Source organism: Canis lupus, chromosome 29, assembly GCF_011100685.1.
Source record: "Canis lupus familiaris isolate Mischka breed German Shepherd chromosome 29, alternate assembly UU_Cfam_GSD_1.0, whole genome shotgun sequence".
Lineage (NCBI taxonomy): Eukaryota > Metazoa > Chordata > Mammalia > Carnivora > Canidae > Canis > Canis lupus.
In genome coordinates, this window is record NC_049250.1 from 13582703 (window position 1) to 13602349 (window position 19647).

Below are 19647 nucleotides of genomic sequence, written 5' to 3' on the forward strand. Positions count from 1 at the left end.
AGTCCTTTCAAATGTATTTCCTGTGCCAACTTCTAAGGCACAGCCAAGCAACTTCTTAGAGGAAATTGCTACTTGTAACCAAATATCTTTACGGTTACTTTAGCCATTCCATAGCCCTGAGGAGGATTCCCCCTGATATGAAGGAATCACAAAGCTACTCTAGGTTTAAAGCAACATTTTACTGTACTGGGGACACCTGGCTCAGCGGTTGGGTTGAGTGTCTGCCTTCAGCTCAGGGTGTGATCCCGGAGTCCTGGGATGGAGCCTGCTTCTCCTTCTCCTCCCTGCTCTTGCTGTCTCTCGTTCTCTCTGTCTCTCTGCTCTCTCCAATAAAATAATCTTTAAAAATTTTTTTTCTTCCTTTTTTATTTTTATTTTATTTTTTTAAAGATTTTATTTATTTATTCATGAGAGACACAGAGAGAGAGAGAGAGAGAGGCAGAGACACAGGCAGAGGGAGAAGCAGGCTCCATGCAGGGAGCCTGACGTGGAACTCGATCCCAAGTCTCCAGGATCAGGCCCTGGGCTGAAGGCAGCACTAAACCGCTGAGCCACCCGGGCTGCCCTCTACCTTTTTTAAAAGCATTTGACATCATTTAAAAAAAAAAAAAAAAAAAAAAAAAAAAAAGCCTTCAGGATCTGTACACTTACCCTCCATTTATGCTCCAATTTCACTCTTTTACTTGAACTCTTGTTCCATTCTGATAAATGGCAAGTGTTGGTATATAGATAAAAAACTCATTTTTATATAGGAACATCATCATCTCGTGGACTTACAGGCTTCTGTTGCCAAAAAGCCACATTGCATTCCAACCATAAAGGATTCTTGATGTTTTTAGTTTCTGAACGTACCTTTTTTTTAATTACTTAGTTTTCAGTGATTCTTCCTTTTTTTTTTTTAATTTATTTTTTATCGGTGTTCAATTTACTAACATACAGAATAACACCCAGTGCCCGTCACCCATTCACTCCCAGCCCCCGCCCTCCTCCCCTTCTACCACCCCTAGTTCGTTTCCCAGAGTTAGCAGTCTTTACGTTCTGTCTCCCTTTCTGATATTTCCCACACATTTCTTCTCCCTTCCCTTATATTCCCTTTCACTATTATTTATATTCCCCAAATGAATGAGAACATATACTGTTTGTCCTTCTCCGACTGACTTACTTCACTCAGCATAATACCCTCCAGTTCCATCCACGTTGAAGCAAATGGTGGGTATTTGTCGTTTCTAATGGCTGAGTAATATTCCATTGTATACATAAACCACATCTTCTTTATCCATTCATCTTTCGTTGGACACCGAGGCTCCTTCCACAGTTTGGCTATCGTGGCCATTGCTGCTATAAACATCGGGGTGCAGGTGTCCCGGCGTTTCATTGCATTTGTATCTTTGGGGTAAATCCCCAACAGTGCAATTGCTGGGTCGTAGGGCAGGTCTATTTTTAACTGTTTGAGGAACCTCCACACAGTTTTCCAGAGTGGCTGCACCAGTTCACATTCCCACCAACAGTGTAAGAGGGTTCCCTTTTCTCCGCATCCTCTCCAACATTTGTTGTTTCCTGCCTTGTTAATTTTCCCCATTCTCACTGGTGTGAGGTGGTATCTCATTGTAGTTTTGATTTGTATTTCCCTGATGGCAAGTGATGCAGAACATTTTCTCATATGCATGTTGGCCATGTCTATGTCTTCCTCTGTGAGATTTCTCTTCATGTCTTTTGCCCATTTCATGATTGGATTGTTTGTTTCTTTGGTGTTGAGTTTAATACGTTCTTTATAGATCTTGGAAACTAGCCCTTTATCTGATACGTCATTTGCAAATATCTTCTCCCATTCTGTAGGTTGTCTTTGAGTTTTGTTGACTGTATCCTTTGCTGTGCAAAAGCTTCTTATCTTGATGAAGTCCCAATAGTTCATTTTTGCTTTTGTTTCTTTTGCCTTGGTGGATGTATCTTGCAAGAAGTTACTATGGCCGAGTTCAAAAAGGGTGTTGCCTGTGTTCTTCTCTAGGATTTTGATGGAATCTTGTCTCACATTTAGATCTTTCATCCATTTTGAGTTTATCTTTGTGTATGGTGAAAGAGAGTGGTCTAGTTTCATTCTTCTGCATGTGGATGTCCAATTTTCCCAGCACCATTTATTGAAGAGACTGTCTTCTTCCAATGGATAGTCTTTCCTCCTTTATCGAATATTAGTTGCCCATAAAGTTCAGGGTCCACTTCTGGATTCTCTATTCTGTTCCACTGATCTATGTGTCTGTTTTTGTGCCAGTACCACACTGTCTTGATGACCACAGCTTTGTAGTACAACCTGAAATCTGGCATTGTGATGCCCCCAGATATGGTTTTCTTTTTTAAAATTCCCCTGGCTATTCGGGGTCTTTTCTGATTCCACACAAATCTTAAAATAATTTGTTCTAACTCTCTGAAGAAAGTCCATGGTATTTTGATAGGGATTGCATTAAACGTGTATATTGCCCTGGGTAACATTGACATTTTCACAATATTAATTCTGCCAATCCATGAGCATGGAATATTTTTCCATCTCTTTGTGTCTTCCTCAATTTCTTTCAGAAGTGTTCTATAGTTTTGAGGGTATAGATCCTTTACATCTTTGGTGAGGTTTATTCCTAGGTATCTTATGCTTTTGGGTGCAATTGTAAATGGGACTGACTCCTTAGTTTCTCTTTCTTCAGTCTCATTGTTAGTGTATAGAAATGCCACTGACTTCTGGGCATTGATTTTGTATCCTGCCACGCTACCGAATTGCTGTATGAGTTCTAGCAATCTTGGGGTGGAGACTTTTGGGTTTTCTATGTAGAGTATCATGTCATCGGCGAAGAGGGAGAGTTTGACTTCTTCTTTGCCAATTTGAATGCCTTTAATGTCTTTTTGTTGTCTGATTGCTGAGGCTAGGACTTCCAGTACTATGTTGAACAGCAGTGGTGAGAGTGGACATCCCTGTCTTGTTCCTGATCTTAGGGGAAAGGCTCCTAGTGCTTCCCCATTGAGAATGATATTTGCTGTGGGCTTTTCATAGATGGCTTTTAAGATGTCGAGGAATGTTCCCTCTATCCCTACACTCTGAAGAGTTTTGATCAGGAATGGATGCTGTATTTTGTCAAATGCTTTCTCTGCATCCAATGAGAGGATCATATGGTTCTTGGTTTTTCTCTTGCTGATATGATGAATCACATTGATTGTTTTACGGGTGTTGAACCAGCCTTGTGTCCCAGGGATAAATCCTACTTGGTCATGGTGGATAATTTTCTTAATGTACTGTTGGATCCTATTGGCCAGTATCTTGTTGAGAATTTTTGCATCCATGTTCATCAGGGATATTGGTCTGTAATTCTCCTTTTTGGTGGGGTCTTTGTCTGGCTTTGGAATTAAGGTGATGCTGGCTTCATAGAACGAATTTGGAAGTACTCCATCTCTTTCTATCTTTCCAAACAGCTTTAGGAGAATAGGTATGATTTCTTCTTTAAACGTTTGATAAAATTCCCCTGGGAAGCCATCTGGCCCTGGACTCTTGTGTCTTGGGAGGTTTTTGATGACTGCTTCAATTTCCTCCCTGGTTATTGGCCTGTTCAGGTTTTCTATTTCTTCCTGTTCCAGTTTTGGTAGTTTGTGGCTTTCCAGGAATGCGTCCATTTCTTCTAGATTGCCTAATTTATTGGCGTATAGCTGTTCATAATATGTTTTTAAAATCGTTTGTATTTCCTTGGTGTTGGTAGTGATCTCTCCTTTCTCATTCATGATTTTATTAATTTGAGTCTTCTCTCTCTTCTTTTTAATAAGGCTGGCTAATGGTTTATCTATCTTATTAATTCTTTCAAAGAACCAACTCCTGGTTCTGTTGATCTGTTCCACAGTTCTTCTGGTCTCGATTTCAGTTGAGTTCTGCTCGAATCTTTATTAACTCCCTTCTTCTCTTGGGTGTAGGATCTATTTGCTGTTTTTTCTCTAGCTCCTTTATGTGTAAGGTTAGCTTTTGTATTTGAGTTCTTTCCAGTTTTTGAATGGATGCTTGTATTGCGATGTATTTCCCCCTTAGGACTGCTTTTGCTGCATCCCAAAGATTTTGAACGGTTGTATCTTCATTCTCATTAGTTTCCATGAATCTTTTTAATTCTTCCTTAATTTCCTGGTTGACCCTTTTATCTTTTAGCAGGATGGTCCTTAACCTCCACATGTTTGAGGTCCTTCCAAACTTCTTGTTGTGATTTAGTTCTAATTTCAAGGCATTATGGTCCGAGAATATGCAGGGGACAATCCCAATCTTTTGGTATTGGTTCAGACCCGATTTGTGTCCCAATATGTGGTCTATTCTGGAGAAAGTTCCATGTGCGCTTGAGAAGAATGTGTATTCAGTTGAGTTTGGATGTAAAGTTCTGTAGATATCTGTGAAATCCATCTGGTCCAGTATATCATTTAAAGCTCTCGTTTCTTTGGAGATGTTGTGCTTAGAAGACCTATCGAGTATAGAAAGAGCTAGATTGAAGTCACCAAGTATAAGTGTATTATTATCTAAGTATTTCTTCACTTTGGTTAATAATTGATTTATATATTTGGCAGCTCCCACATTCGGAGCATATATATTGAGGATTGTTAAGTCCTCTTGTTGAATAGATCCTTTATGTATGATATAGTGTCCCTCTTCATCTCTCACTACAGTCTTTGGGGTAAATTTTAGTTTATCTGATATAAGGATGGCTACCCCTGCTTTCTTTTGAGGCCCATTCGAATGGTAAATGGTTCTCCAACCTTTTATTTTCAGGCCTAGGTGTCCTTCTGTCTAAAATGAGTCTCTTGTAGACAGCAAATAGATGGGTCCTGCTTTTTTATCCAGTCTGAAACCCTGCGCCTTTTGATGGGGTCATTAAGCCCGTTCACATTCAGAGTTACTATTGAGAGATATGAGTTTAGTGTCATCATGATATCTATTCAGTCTTTGTTTTTGTGGAATGTTCCACTGAACTTCTTCTTAAAGGGGAATTTTAAGAGTCCCCCTTAAAATTTCTTGCAGAGCTGGTTTGGAGGTCACATATTCTTTCAGTTGCTGCCTGTCTTGGAAGCTCTTTATCTCTCCTTCCATTTTGAATGAGAGCCTTGCTGGATAAAGTATTCTTGGTTGCATGTTCTTCTCCTTTAGGACCCTGAATATATCCTGCCAGCCCTTTCTGGCCTGCCAGGTGTCTGTGGAGAGGTCTGCTGTTACCCTAATACTCCTCCCCATAAAAGTCAGGGATTTCTTGTCTCTTGCTGCTTTAAGGATCTTCTCCTTATCTTTGGAATTTCCAAGCTTCACAATTAAATGTCGAGGTGTTTAACGGTTTTTATTGATTTTAGGGGGGGATCTCTCTATTTCCTGGATCTGAATGCCTGTTTCCCCTCCCAGATTAGGAAAGTTTTCAGCTAGAATTTGTTCAAATACATATTCTGGCCCTCTGTCCCTTTCGGCGCCTTTGGGAACCCCAATTAAACGTAGGTTTTTCTTTCTCAGGCTGTCGTTTATTTCCCTTAATCTATCTTCATGGTCTTTTAATTGTTTGTCTCTTTTTTCCTCAGTTTCCCTCTTTGCTATCAACTTGTCTTCTATGTCACTCACTCGTTCTTCCACCTCGTTAACCCTCGTCGTTAGGACTTCTAGTTTGGATTGCATCTCATTCAATTGATTTTTAATTTCTGCCTGATTAGCTCTAAATTCTGCAGTCATGAAGTCTCTTGAGTCCTTTATACTTTTTTCTAGAGCCACCAGTAGCTGTATAATAGTGCTTCTGAATTGGCTTTCTGACATTGAATTGTAATCCAGATTTTGTAACTCTGTGGGAGAGAGGACTGTTTCTGATTCTTTCTTTTGAGGTGAGGTTTTCCTTCTAGTCATTTTGCTCAGTGCAGAGTGGCCAAAAGCAAGTTGTATTGGGAAAAAGAGAAAAAGAGAGGAGAGAAAGAAGGAAAGAAAAGAGAAAGAGAAAAAAAAGGGAAGAGAAAAAAAAAAGAAAGAAAAGAAAAAAAAGAAGAAAAAGAGAAAGAAAAAGAAAGGAGAAAAAAAGGGGGGGTGGGGGAAGGAAACAAATCAAAAAGCAAAACAAAACAAAACAAAAAAACAAAAACAAACAAACAAAAAAAAAAACAAACAAAAAAAGAACCACAGGGGAGTATCTTCTGATTCTGTGTACTTTAAGTCCCTTGGCTTCTCCTGGAAGTTGTCCGTCTAGCTGGTGTTCTGGGGGAGGGCCCTGCTGTGCTGATTTTCAGGTGTTAGCAGTTGGGGGAGCTGCTGTGCCCCTGCCTGGTGCAGGGCTCAGGGGGGTTGTTTACCCCGTGAGGCCGCAGGAGGAACAGCCCCAGTGGCGGGGCAGCTCTGGAAACCTGGATTCAGCCCCGCAGGAACTCCGTCTGCAGGGCCTGGAGGCTCCGGGCGGGGCCGCTGATCTGCTCAGCTGGGGCAGGAGCGTCCTCGCTGTCCTGGGCCCTCCCGGCCTCTGCCTGTCCCGGGGGAGGCGGGATCCTGGGCTGTGTCCCGGCGCCCTGTGCTCCGGAGCCTGCGCTGGTGGATTCGCGCTCCCGGGCCGCGCAGCCCCCTCCGCACGGAGCCTCTTCCTCTGCCCGAGCCCCCCCCGAGCTGCTCCCGCCCCGCAGCCCCCTCCGCGGAGCCGCCCCCGAGCCCCTCGAGCTGCTCCGGGTCCCGCCGTGCCCGCTGCAGCCCTTAGGGAGCTCGGCGCACTCTCCCGGGGCGCAGGTGTCTGTTAGTGTCCCCGGGAGCCCGAGGGCATCCCCGCCCTCCTGGGTCCTGCTCCACCTCCCTGCGAGCCCCTTTCCCCCGGGAAGGTCGGTGCAGCTCCTGCTCCTCCGGGACGGGGCTCTCCTGTCCTGGGGACACTCGCCCCGGCCTCAGCCCGGCTCCTCGCGGGCCCCTCCCCCTTGGAGGCCTTTGTTTCTTTATTTGTTTTTCCCCGTCTTCCTCCCTTGATAGAAGCGCGAACTCTTCTCACTGTTGCATTCCAGCTGGTCTCTCTTTAAATCTCAGGCCGAATTCATAGATTTTCAGGATAATTTGAAGGTTTTCTAGGTAGTTTGGTGGAGACAGGTGATTTGGGGACCCTACTCTTCCGCCATCTTGCTCCTCCCCCTGATTCTTCCTTAATAGTTACTTTTTTTGGAGTCTACTTGAGTTCTGGATGCTTGATAATTTAAGTTTTACCAATATGTAATTTTTGATTTTAAAAATATGAAACATTTACCTTGCACTAGAATTCTGATACACAGAAAAAATGTAGCTCATTTGTCATGCCATCCACTGGGATGACCATGTGTCTTAGTTTGGTTGAAACAGTCTTTGTTTACACATGTTCTTTTGGCATCCTGTCCCACTTAAGCTCTGTCCTACATTTTTTTGGTTTTCAAATATGCAATATTTGAATTGAATGCAATATTACCATTAATAATTGTATTAGAAAAAAGATAATTGTATTAGGATCAAGTAGATCAAGCTTCTGCCATAGTCTCCTCAAGATGTGTGGGAAACAAGCGCAATGAATAGAATTCTCCTTATGACACATGCTTGCATGTATAAGAAAACCAACACCACCTCCATCTTCTCCCCAAATCTTTAAGGACTGCATGTAGATCAGTCAGTGATTTAAAAAGTAGGTGCTTGGACAGGAGTAGCAGAGATGGCCACCTCCTCTCAATGCCAGATGGAGGTGGGCAAGTGCTGGATGCTGGACACAGGGCACCAGCCCACAGCTGCCAGGCATGGTCAGTAGAGGGCACCCAGAGGTATAGTTGCCTCCCAATGAAGCTGCAGTGAATGCAGCAATGAAAATAGGAACTCTAGTTTTCAGACGTATATGTATATATAAACATATATAATAGCGTAACATATATATGTATATAACTATATATATATTACATATGTTTCCATGTACACACATTAGGGTAAGTAAATGAGAATTTTTTCACTATTTTTTCACTATTATGAATGCTGTTATAAATTTCTATGTACAAATTTTTGTGAGGACATATGTTTTCATTTATCTTGGGTATGTACTTAGGAGTGGAATTTCTGGGTTATATGGTAACTCTGTTTAGCCATTTTAGGAACTGTTTTCCAAAGTGGCTGCACCATTTTACATTCTGACCAGCTGTTGTAGGGAGGTTCTAATCTGTCTACATCCTCACCAACATTTGCTATTATCTGACATTTTTGTTCTAGCTCTCTTAGTGGGTATAACGTAGTATGCCATTGTGATTTTGATTTGCATTTACCTGAAAACATTTTGGTAATGAGTTTGATATTGAAAACAAACTAAAAGAACTTCAGGAAAGCGGAATACATTTTCTATCTTTGCTTCTCTTCATCCATCAGAATTAAGAACATTTCAGCCTTTAAAGAAGTACTTTATAGATCAATCTAATTTCCCTACAATAGTTGCAAGCATTTTTATAAATGAATCTTCTACATTTCAGTGGCATTGCATTCAAGGTCAGTTGAAAGATTTAAATTGAATCATTCAACAAATGAAGCACCCCAAAAATCATCCTCTGAAGCTTTTAGTAAATGGCAGTAATTGAGAGGTTATAAAAAGGAGAACATTGAAATTTATGCTCACCAAAGGAAGAGAACCGGGCAAATTAAATCATGAAAGCTCAAATGTTATATAAGATTTAATTTTTCAATTTTATAATTTCCTCTTGAAATATCTCAACTTGAGAAGATTCTTTTGACAGACCTCCTATTTTTAATTGGATGAATTTATATTCTGCACCAGAATGAAAAGAAGCTGAAGTGTGAGAAGGCCTAAGAATTTTGCAACATTCATATTTTAAAAAGTCATAAATACATACAATTTATAATTTCTTGTATTATAAAATTTTGGGCAAAGATGCACTAAATAGAGGTAAAATAACATTACCTGGGAAAGTATTTGGGCTGAGTAACTCTACCCATATCCACTCTTTAGCAAACTCACATAGAGATCACTCGTGCCTTATATGGAGAATATTTCCATAGTTAAAAATAGTATCATTTACAGAGTCAATCAACAATTTCAACTTTACTAACCACAAAAAATTTGAATAAGATTATAAATAAATTCATGAAAATAATAAAACCATATAGAAAAAAATATATGTTATATGTATATTCCGGTGATCTGATGTATTACAGAGATAGCTAAGGAGCAGATTCACTCTAGTACATGAATTTATCCCAAAAATGATGACTGTATTAATGTTACATTTTAATGTTCAAATGATCAACATAAAAAGTTGTCTTCTTGTTTTGCTTTAAAGCATACAGATATAAGGGACATCCAGGTGGCTCAGTTGATTAAGCATCCAACTCTTGGTTTTGGCTCAGGTCATGATCTCAGGGTCCTGGGATCAAGTCCTGCCTCCAGCTCTATGCTCAGCAGGGAGTACTTGAGATTCTTTTCCTCTCCCTCTGCCCCTCCCCTAGTTTCTCTCTCTCTCTCTCTCTCTCTTAAAAATAAGTAAATAAATCTTTGGAAAAAAATATAAAGTATACAAATATATGCCATCTTTATTTTTATAAAAAAAATTTTACTTTGAATATAATTTCAATGGAATCATTTTATTCACAAATGCATATATATATATATATATATATTTTTTTTTTTTTTTTTTTTTTTTAATGATAGTCACACACAGAGAGAGAGAGAGGCAGAGACACAGGCAGAGGGAGAAGCAGGCTCCATGCAGGCAGCCTGATGTGGGGACTCAATCCTGAGACTCCAGGATCACGCCCTGCCGAAGGCAGGCGCTAAACCACTGAGCCACAGAGATCCCCCGCCCATTCAACTTTTAATCAGTTTGATTTTTCTAATTTCCCACCCATTGGTCAGCAAGATGGAGTGGATGTTTGATTAAATATCTAATCTGAGGGCGGCCCCGGTGGCGCAGTGGCTTAGCGCCGCCTGCAGCCTGAGGTGGGGTCCTGGAGACCTGGGATTGAGTCCCACGTCGAGCTCCCTGCATGGAGCCTGCTTCTCCCTCTGCCTGTGTCTCTGCCTCTCTTTCTCTCTCTGTGTCTCTCATGAATAAATACATAAAATCTTTTAAAAATATATCTAATCTGATAAAATTTTTGTCCTATCCAACCATTTAAATGGTCCCTATGCACTGCTTATTCTTTCTGGGAGTCTTTTCAGTGGCTCATATTGGCTCCTCTTTCACTGTTTCTCTCCTTAATATAGTGTCCAGGTAACTTATGTGACCTGGCAAGAAAACGATAGGCTTCAGATTCATCTAGTCTCCAAGGGGATTGCCTGGAAATGATCCCTGACACCTGCTTGTTGTGTCTACACAGTGATCTGGTGAAGCTTTGATTTATCCGGCCTTACCTTAGCTTCTTCAATCGAGGTAAAAGGATACAGCAGGTCAGAGTGGCTAGACCTAGAGTAGGTCTAGGCTTTAATACAATTTCTAGGCTAAGTCATCCCTCACTAAATCACAAGTCACTGACATTCCTGCCTTGAGCTGGGGATATGATACAATATTGGCATCTTGTGTACACAAACACAGACTCACTGAAAGTTCAGTATCCCTACATGCCTATGTACCTGTTAATGTTATAGTGCTGTAATATAACCAAACTTTGTTACAAAATAATTAATAGTTTTAATAGACTACCAAAAAAAAAAAAGAGACATGAACTAAGATTAGCCACGGGCATTATGATAAAGGAAAGACAGAAGGTATGATGAAAACAGAAAGAAATTAGAATGAATGTCACCAAGCATAGTGATTCTATACGGACTGTGAAACCAGTACCATGCTACCAGAGAAGAGATGAAACCTTCTTTGCAAAAAGCAAATGCCTATTCGTCAAGGATGGCTTGAGGACAAAAGGCATGGGCATAGATTATATGACTTCTTAAAGGTCTTTCTAATGATGCCATAAATATTCTTAAGAAAAAAATTGGATTCTGGCAACAAGATGAAAAGGTATATCTTCTGATATATAGGGGGAAAGAGCATATCCGTATGCCTAAGGACAAACATATTATTTAAAATCTAACATTATTTGATGTTACTTCATTTTTCACAAAGTCAATAACAACTTTGATTTTTCAGTCTTTAGGATCCCAAGTTCTTTATGTGTTTCTTAAAATTTCCCTGTTTTTTGACCATTGATAATACTTTTAGCAGTCTTTTATATTAAGTATACATTTTTTCCATTTGTGGTAGACAGCTTTTTTTGTTAATATTATTTTTATGTGTTCTATTTCAAACACCAAGTACTATGTGTGTTTTTATTTACACATTTATTCACATCAGGCTATGTTATATTTTCAGTTGACTTCATAGGTGGACTTGATGCACAATCCTACTACCAGGATCATGTTGAGTTAAAGCCTGTTAACCTGTAAGTAAAGGTGTGATGAGATGGAAAATATTAATCCTTCTAACTTGGTCAAAACTAACCAAACCTGAGATAATTTGGACCTGCTACTACTAATCATTGGTTTAATTTTCCACTCATATTTAAAACACACCTTTTACATGTAACCCAACATCATCATTATTATTACTCATTCCAAAAATAATTTGAAATAGATAACATGGTTTATGTTTCTAAAACTTTTTTTTATTTTTCTTATCAAAGGTTGATTGCCAAATTGGAAAAAAAAAGGATAATGTAATCTATAGAAGAGAAATTAGATATGTAACTTGGAGGCCACATAACAGAGAGAAAAGTGGAGAAGGATTAGGTTAGAATTCAGGATCTTTGTGTGTGATCTCAGGGTCCTTCCTTGATGCCTCTGAGACTTAGTTCTCCCACCTGTATTATGGTTTCACAGGCAGAGAAGGGAAGTGGATTAAATGGGATAAGGTATGTACGGTATATGTAAAATTACCTATGATTGTGTCTAGTACTCCAATATTTGACTAACTGTTCCTAGAGGACATGGAAGCAAGTCAACAACTACAACAAAAAACATCTTAACCTGGACAGATTGTAATTGAGTATAAGGAAGGAATCGTGGTCACCTGATTGATAAAATACTAGAAAGCAAGAAAATAGATACAGTGACTCCATTCCTTGAAAACTCTAAGAAACAAACATCTATCCATGTTTAGTATAAAATAATAGCTATCATGTGCTAAGCACTTGGCATGGATTATTTCTCTTAATCCTCATGGAAATAATGCAATGTACTAGTTAACAGTCCCACTTCATAAAAAAGGAAATAGAGGTAGATAGAGGTTAAACAAATTTCCCAAAGTCCCACTAGGAGTAAGGGGTAGAGCTGGGATCTTTTCTGAATGATAAGCTATCACCATGCCTGATATTGTAGACTTGTCCAGATGACCTTCCTATTCTTTCAGCCCAATGTTCTGCAATTCCATTGTTTATAGAAGAAATTATGTAAATTTCCTGTGTAGGAAACATACATGAAAGTCCTCATCTGCTGCCTTTTTGCCACAGCCCCTCACCCCCAGCCCTGAGAAGCCTGCACGGGCTCCTCCAGCCTCTCCAGGTTGAATTAATTTTATTCTGGCAGAATGATCAAAAGGAAACATAGCTCACAAGCTACACAAATCAGCACTGTGCCTGTCACATGATAGATGTTTAAATAAATGTCGGCTTCTTAAAGCAAATCCAATTTGGAAAATCATTTACCTTATATAACACTCTGGGACTAAGTAGTCACCACCTCATTACTCATGCTACTGAGTGCTCATAAATGATGTGCTCCAAAAGTTGATATTTGTGGATCTGTGGAACTTGGCAGAGATTGTGACAATAATAAAGATGATCAGTGCATTGGAAGTGAGAAAAGAATGGAAAACAATGCCTAGTTGTGGCTAGAAGAGTCTAATATGCATTCGTTATGTAATAAAGAAGGTGATGAATGATTTCTTTCATCTCCACTGTGAAAAAATAACTCAGCAGAGGAAATTACAATATGAAAAATGCTGGTCAGATGTAAGAAAGATCTTTCTATTAAGGAAGGTTATTAAAATTGCAGTTGATTAATGTTGATGGGATCTCCTTTCTTGAGTGGCATGTGTATCTGTGTACCTCACAGTGTTCTCTGGCATGGCCCAGAGGCGAGTGACTGCCATCTATGTTTCCTAATGTCTCTCCCATCTCTGTGAATCAAGAATACATGAAGCAAACCCGTGAGATTACCCGAAAGGCTTTGATCAACTCTACTGCCTCCTCGAAGGGTTTTCTCAACTACCCTGTTCACTGATGAACTCTCACACTTTTTTAGCTGAATGTAGCATAAACTACAGGCCGTGGAAGGCAATAGGACAAGTTCCTGCTTTGACAAATTATGCATATTACTGTCAGATGAATATGGAAAGCCTTTCAACCATGAAGGGAGCAGGAATCTGAAAGATCAAACCAAACCTGAATTAAAATCATTGTGCATGAAACAATTTAAGAGGTCAGCGTGTGTGCTCCCCACTGGTATGCAAATATTGCAGTTTATCCAGTTGGCATCAGTCATCCTGCTTGATTTCTTTTAATAAGGCCATTTTATTGGATTCTGTTGTGCCCAGCTCAGTGATGCCATATCACCAGTCAGCAACAAGTTGGAGAAAAAGCCAATCATCTGTATAATTGTCAGACAGGGAGGGAATGCTGGTTTTTAACTTTCAGTAAGTCTCTTTAATCTCCATGGAGTACAAAGCCAGATTTTATGAGGAAGCCACTTTATTAAGGGAATCAAAAATTTTTTTTAAAAGTGAATCAGGAGAATCCTGAACATACTCTCAAGTACTTGTATGTAGAAGGGTGGCTTTCGACTCCAGAGGGGTAGTTACAAGCAGACATTCCATTGACAGGTAACACTGTCGATTTGCACAGGAAGCCTCCATTCTCATGTTTGATTGTGTCATTACTCATAATCATAAAATGTACCTTTGCTGTGCCCACAGTCAAATTGTGTGTGAAATGTGTGTGTTGGGGGTGATGAGATAGGAGAAGGCATTTTACATATGGAGTTAGTCCTCAATGTTTTGTCTCTTTTCAAAATGATACCAAGCTATCAAGAAGGCCTGATTAAGTAAATTAGATTAGCTTTATTTACAAGCCTTTCTCTATTACTTATAATGTGTGTCCTAGATCCCAGGTTAGGTGCCAGAGACAGAAAAATGAAAAATACTTGAGCTTTGACCTCCAGCAGCCAATGATCTAGGAGAGAAGACCTACACAGAAATAAGGAGATGCAAAACAATGTTCCCGAGGCCATTTTTTTGCAGAAGGGAGAATGCTTACTTCTCACTTGCAGGGGTGGGAGTTCAGTGAAGGGATGATGCCTGAGCTGACTTAGGAAAGATAATAAAGAGTTAATGGAAAGAAGAAGAGAATAAGTGTCCCCTGCATGGAGGCTAATTTGCTTGGCCATTCTACAGAGGGTGAAGTTGAAATTCATGACTCTCCAATCTAGCATTTGCCATAATTGTCACACAAACTGAGCAAGCCTATGAGGAAGTAGATATTTAAGTAAAGCAGGAATCTTGAAAGCTCCTGGTGGGGATGCCCCCAGATCCTCAGCAGCCTTGGCTTTGCCATCTCAACAGCATCACTCTTCATACCCAAAGCTATGGAGATGCCAGCCATAAAAAAGAATGAGATCCTGCTATTTGCAACCACATGGATGGGCCTCAAGGGTATAATGCTGTATTATATAAAGTGAAGTAAGTCAGAGAAAGACAAATGCCATATGATCTCATTCATATGTGGAATTTAAGGAACAAAACAAATGAACAAAGAAAAAAGGAGCCCCCCCCCCAAAAAAAAAGATCCAAATGCAGAAACAAACTGATGGTTACCAGCAGGGAGGTGGATGGAGGGATGGATGAAATAGGTGAAGGGAGTACACTTATGATGAGCACTGAAAAATGTATACATTTGTTAAATCACTATATTAAACACTTGAAACGAATATACCACTGGATGTTAATTATACTTGAATAAAAAATAAAAAAAAAAAGAAAGCTATGTAGGTGACCAAGATTCCTACTATCCAGCGAAACCCCAGCCAAAGGACCAGGCTTGGCAGAGTCAGTGGGGAAAGAAGACCCTCTTGAGCTTGACTCTAGTCTGGCATGGCAAAGAGAGGTATAGAGTAAGTGGGAGGCCCTCGGTGTCCCCCACATCACACACACACACACACACACACACACACACTGTGAGGGGGACGGGGCTGGGTCCATCAGCCTTGCACTGGTGAAATACCACTAAAAAAAAAAAGAATTAAAAAATGCTACAGAGATGCACTCAGTGGTCCTTGCCTGGGTCTGGCTTTGGGCCATGTGGCACACAGGTCAGGGATAGCCTGTGTTGGGGGTCCAGCATCTTGGTACCGCCATCAGTGAGGGAGCTATAATTCTCGACATAGAGCCTGGGTCTCTGCCAAGGCCTCCTCCATCACTGCCCCCACACTGATATCACCTTTTGTGAGGGGAAAGAGCAAGGGTCGCTCTCATCATAGGAGCAGTGAGCCATGTGGGCAGTGGTGGCTTTGAAGAGGACACTTACCATGCAGCTTATGGCAGAGGCTGCAGTAACACCAGGGGAAAGCACTAATAAAAGCAGATTTATCTGTCAGGAAGAAAAATCACTTGGCAAAAAAACCCATGCAGCTATGAAAGAGCTACGGAATTTCAGGGAACATCCTAGTGAACAACTAAATTAAAGTTCGTCAAAATCAAAATGGTTAGCAACTGAGTAGTGGGGAAATTAAGGTCTATGTGGCAGTAATTCTTCAGGTAGAAATAATTAGACCAAAGTACTTTGTCAAAAAAAGACAGTAGTGGAGTTTCAGAACTGTATTCTACAGCAGAGAGATCTGATGACGTTAGAAATTCCCATGAGTAAGATGCCTCATGACTGCCATTAAGAAACACTTGTTGAAAAAGCTTCTTCCCCCACATTCAGCCAATCTTTTTCTAAGGTTTCCAAATGAGAACTTGACTTTTCTCTGGCACCTTGACTTGTCTGATTGCCTTAGCTGGAGACTAATTTTTCTTCACAAAAATTGTCACCTGCTATGTGGCTAACTACTGATTGTCAGCTATTGCAACTCAGGATGAGAAGACAGACAAGGCTAATTCCCATTTCAGGGGGGCTCCACAGTCAGCACCCACCTGTACCTGCACCACCTAGTCTCAGCCTCTAATGGTCCAAGCCCAGAGGAAATTGGTCTCTGATGACGGGCTACTGGATAGAGCCAGAGGTGGTCCTGCCCACCTGCTCTTCCCTGAGAAAAGTTGCTTTGTATAAGTATCCCTGCAAGTTGGTGCCAGACCATTTTGCATTTACAGCACCTAGATTAAGAACCAGCTAGGAGGACAAACAGATGTGTGTGTGCGCGCGCGCACGCGCACGAGCACATGTGCACACCTGTAGGAGGTACGGAGGTCAGAAAGACGCACTTTCAAACCTTGCTTTAAAAACCAATACCAAGGAAACCTGGGTGGCTCAGCTGGGGTTAAGCTTCCCACTCTTGGTTTTGGCTCAGGTCATGATTTCAGGGCCCTGAGACTGAACCCCAAATGGAGCCCCATGGAGCCTCATGTGAGGCTCTGCACTGAGTGTGGAGCCTCTTAAGATATTTTCACTCCCTTTGCTCCTTTCCCCTGCTAGTGAGCTAGCTCTTTCTGTCTCTCTCTCTCTCTCTCTCTCTGTCTCTCTCTCTCTAAAAACCCAAACAAACAAACAAACAAACAAACCAATAACCACCAACTGCTTTAGTAAACTAAAGCTGGAAGAATTTGGAGTCTGTAAGCTGCAAGCTGCATTTATTTGATCACTCCTATCTTTCTCAACCAAGCACCTTAAGGCTAATAAAATAATAACTCTGTCTTTATCGTGTTTTTATTTGTCCTCAATTGCCTTTCACACTTTCATATTTCTCATTCTAGCTGTCTGTCCCCTGTGGTACACAGAGCAGGGTGTCTATAATCTGCTCAAATGGAGGGCTGCTTACCCTTCCCATTACTGAGTGTGGAGTTCTGTTCTGAACCCCTCTGCCTGAGGGCTTCCGTCAGTCCTTGGAAATGGTGGGCACTTGCCCAGGCTTTAACTTTCCCCAGGGATCTCGAGAATGCAGCTCAACAACAACTGTAAGGCACTCAGCCCCTTCTTAGTTGTCCCAGAGGACAGCTGGGCTCCTTCACATGCCCACCTTTACTTAGCACAAAGGGGCAATGCTTTGGGCTTGTTGCTCTTTCTCTCTTCAGAGCACTTTTGTCACTGATATAAATAACTTTTTGATCCATCATACGAAATGACTAATTAATTTTAGGAACTATGTAAGAATACAACCTAATATGTAGCCATTTGACCACATAGCAGTGAAATGGCTGTATTTATATGGTTCAGAGTCGTCACTAGGCCAGTCAGTTCATGCACTACTATTCTTGCTGGGAAGGAATGATGCCACCAACAGTGCAGCCAGCAACACACAAAGAGGGTCCATCATGACCATGACCGATGATCTGCCCTGTACCTCACTGGGATCTCTAAGACCTTCTAATTTGACATGTGACCTCATTCACTGCCCCCCTGAACCTTGTGGAACCTGGTTCTCACACAGCCTTGTGAAGCATTGGATGCTTTTTCTAAAATAAGAAAACTAGCATCTGAATGGTAACCTCCAGGGAAATGGTCAATTGCTGTTTTTCCCAGAACTCTTAGCAGTCTTCTCAGCCCTTGTCATAGATATTAACAGGATGAAAATAGATTTACTCGGTGATGTGGAAACATGGAGCACCCTCCTCCCCCAAATTAATCAACATATGTAAACTAACTTCATTTTGCCTGTTTCCAAAAGAAAATAACTTCTGATTTTAAATTTAAATGCAATGAACATAAATCAAATTTTATACTAAAAACATATCTTTTTATATTCACATCAAGAAATATTTATAATCCCATGTTATGACAGGTCCTAGGAAGAAACAAGACATAGGAAAGAAAATAGAATACACAGATGAGAGCACATGTGTCTGTGAACACACAATCACAAACACACACACACACACCAGAAGTGATAACAGAGAGACTTAGAAAAGCAATAGAAAAAGATACAATGACAGGTCTCTCAGAAGACACACTTTGAAATAACATCACTATATTATTCCTTGATTTTATTCTGCCTTGAGGGTAGGTACCCTCGGGTAACTACTAACATATCTATGAACATCTGAAGAAAAAAGATATGATCTTAAGGTCTCCAAAACTCAAACTGTTCTACACAGACTCATTGATCAATCATCACACCATTAAAAGAGTGACAACTAGACATGATGTGTCTCCAGATGTGATACAAGAAGCTGACACAGGACCACATATGAAGTATCTTGCCACAAGGTCAAGTCACTTAGACTGAAAGTGTAGAAAATACAAGATAACAGAATTAGTTCAATCTGACCACAAGAGTTAAATGTGGTGAGTATATCCAGAAGTTCCCCCCAAACTCCCATCAGTACTACCACTAACAAACAAAAGCACCTTCCCCTACTGCCTTATCCTCATTCTAGAAGAGATTCACCTGTTGGATGGATGAATAAATTTTAGGACCTTGAGTCTCCCTCCTAACTAAGACTCCATACAAAACTGTAAAAATTCCCCCATTATAATCTCATCTCTTTATCTTTCAGCCTCAATCCCTGTTAAATTACAGTGGGGCAAAAGAGGTAGACATGTGGGCTATATGTCTTCCAGAGTGTAGAGAAATAGAGGGGCAGAGAAAATGTGATAAGAAGATGGGGAAAGAGCCAAAGGACTCCAACTTCTTGAAGTGTGCAGGAGGGAACAACACTTATACAGAGAAGAGTGGTTACCCAAAAGTAAAATTGGGAGGTTGGAGGGTTTTTTCAAATTATGACCCAAAAAGTCTATTCTTTGCCATAGAGCAAGTCATTGAACTGTGTTAATGAAAGAGAATTGCTAGATGGGCTATAAAATAAATGCAAAACACAGCCTCTACTGGCAGGATGCTTACAATTTAGTTGGAGGGAGGAAACTTACATACCTGAGTGAAACAAAGCCAAATTAAATTGTGAAGTTGAATAACATTAACTCCACAGGGGCTACAACAGACATCGTAAGACCCGCTATCAGCCGGGTGAGAAAGCAGGATGGCCGAGGTGGAAGTACAAGTCTTCGAAGAGGAGAAGAAAGGTCAACTGAACCCTCAGGATGAATAGGATTTGAATCAGCTAAGACTTTTTTCATGAGAGAAACAGTGAGAGCAAAAGTATTCACAAATACTTTAAGTGCCAAGTGTGGCAGGCAGTGTATTGAAGTTGATATTGTAGGAAGATACATAAGCTAGAACAACCACCTCCCAAAGACTTACTGCCTAGTATAGACTCAGAACCAGTAGACCAGAGTAACTAGAGATGGGAGTGTGTATTCCAGAAAAACAGAACGAATAGGGTGTGTATGTGTATGTGTGTGTGTGGAGAGAGAGAGCGAGACAGAGAGAGATTTTAAGAAATTAATTCATATGATTACTTAGACCAAGTAAGTCCAACAAGTACAGGGAAAGTTTGCAGACTGGAGAACCTACAGAAGAGCTGATGTTACAGTCTGGAGTCCAAAGGCAGTCCAGATGCAGAATTCCTTCTAGTCTTTGTTCATAAGGCCTTTAAGGG

The 19647-nt window shown here is 40.6% G+C and overlaps 1 protein-coding gene across 2 annotated transcripts in view; it reads left to right on the forward strand.

Annotated features, from left to right (window-relative positions):
- The window catches only part of NKAIN3 (sodium/potassium transporting ATPase interacting 3), a 614368-nt gene that overhangs the window by 582276 nt on the left and 12445 nt on the right, over positions 1-19647 (forward strand). The window contains exon 6 of one of the 2 annotated variants that reach the window (XM_038579381.1): positions 11320-11389. The exons of the other annotated variant lie outside the window; for it this stretch is intronic. Coding sequence (XP_038435309.1) covers positions 11320-11389 — 70 coding nt within the window. The remainder of the gene's footprint in view (positions 1-11319; positions 11390-19647) is intronic. 2 annotated transcript variants of the gene reach the window in all.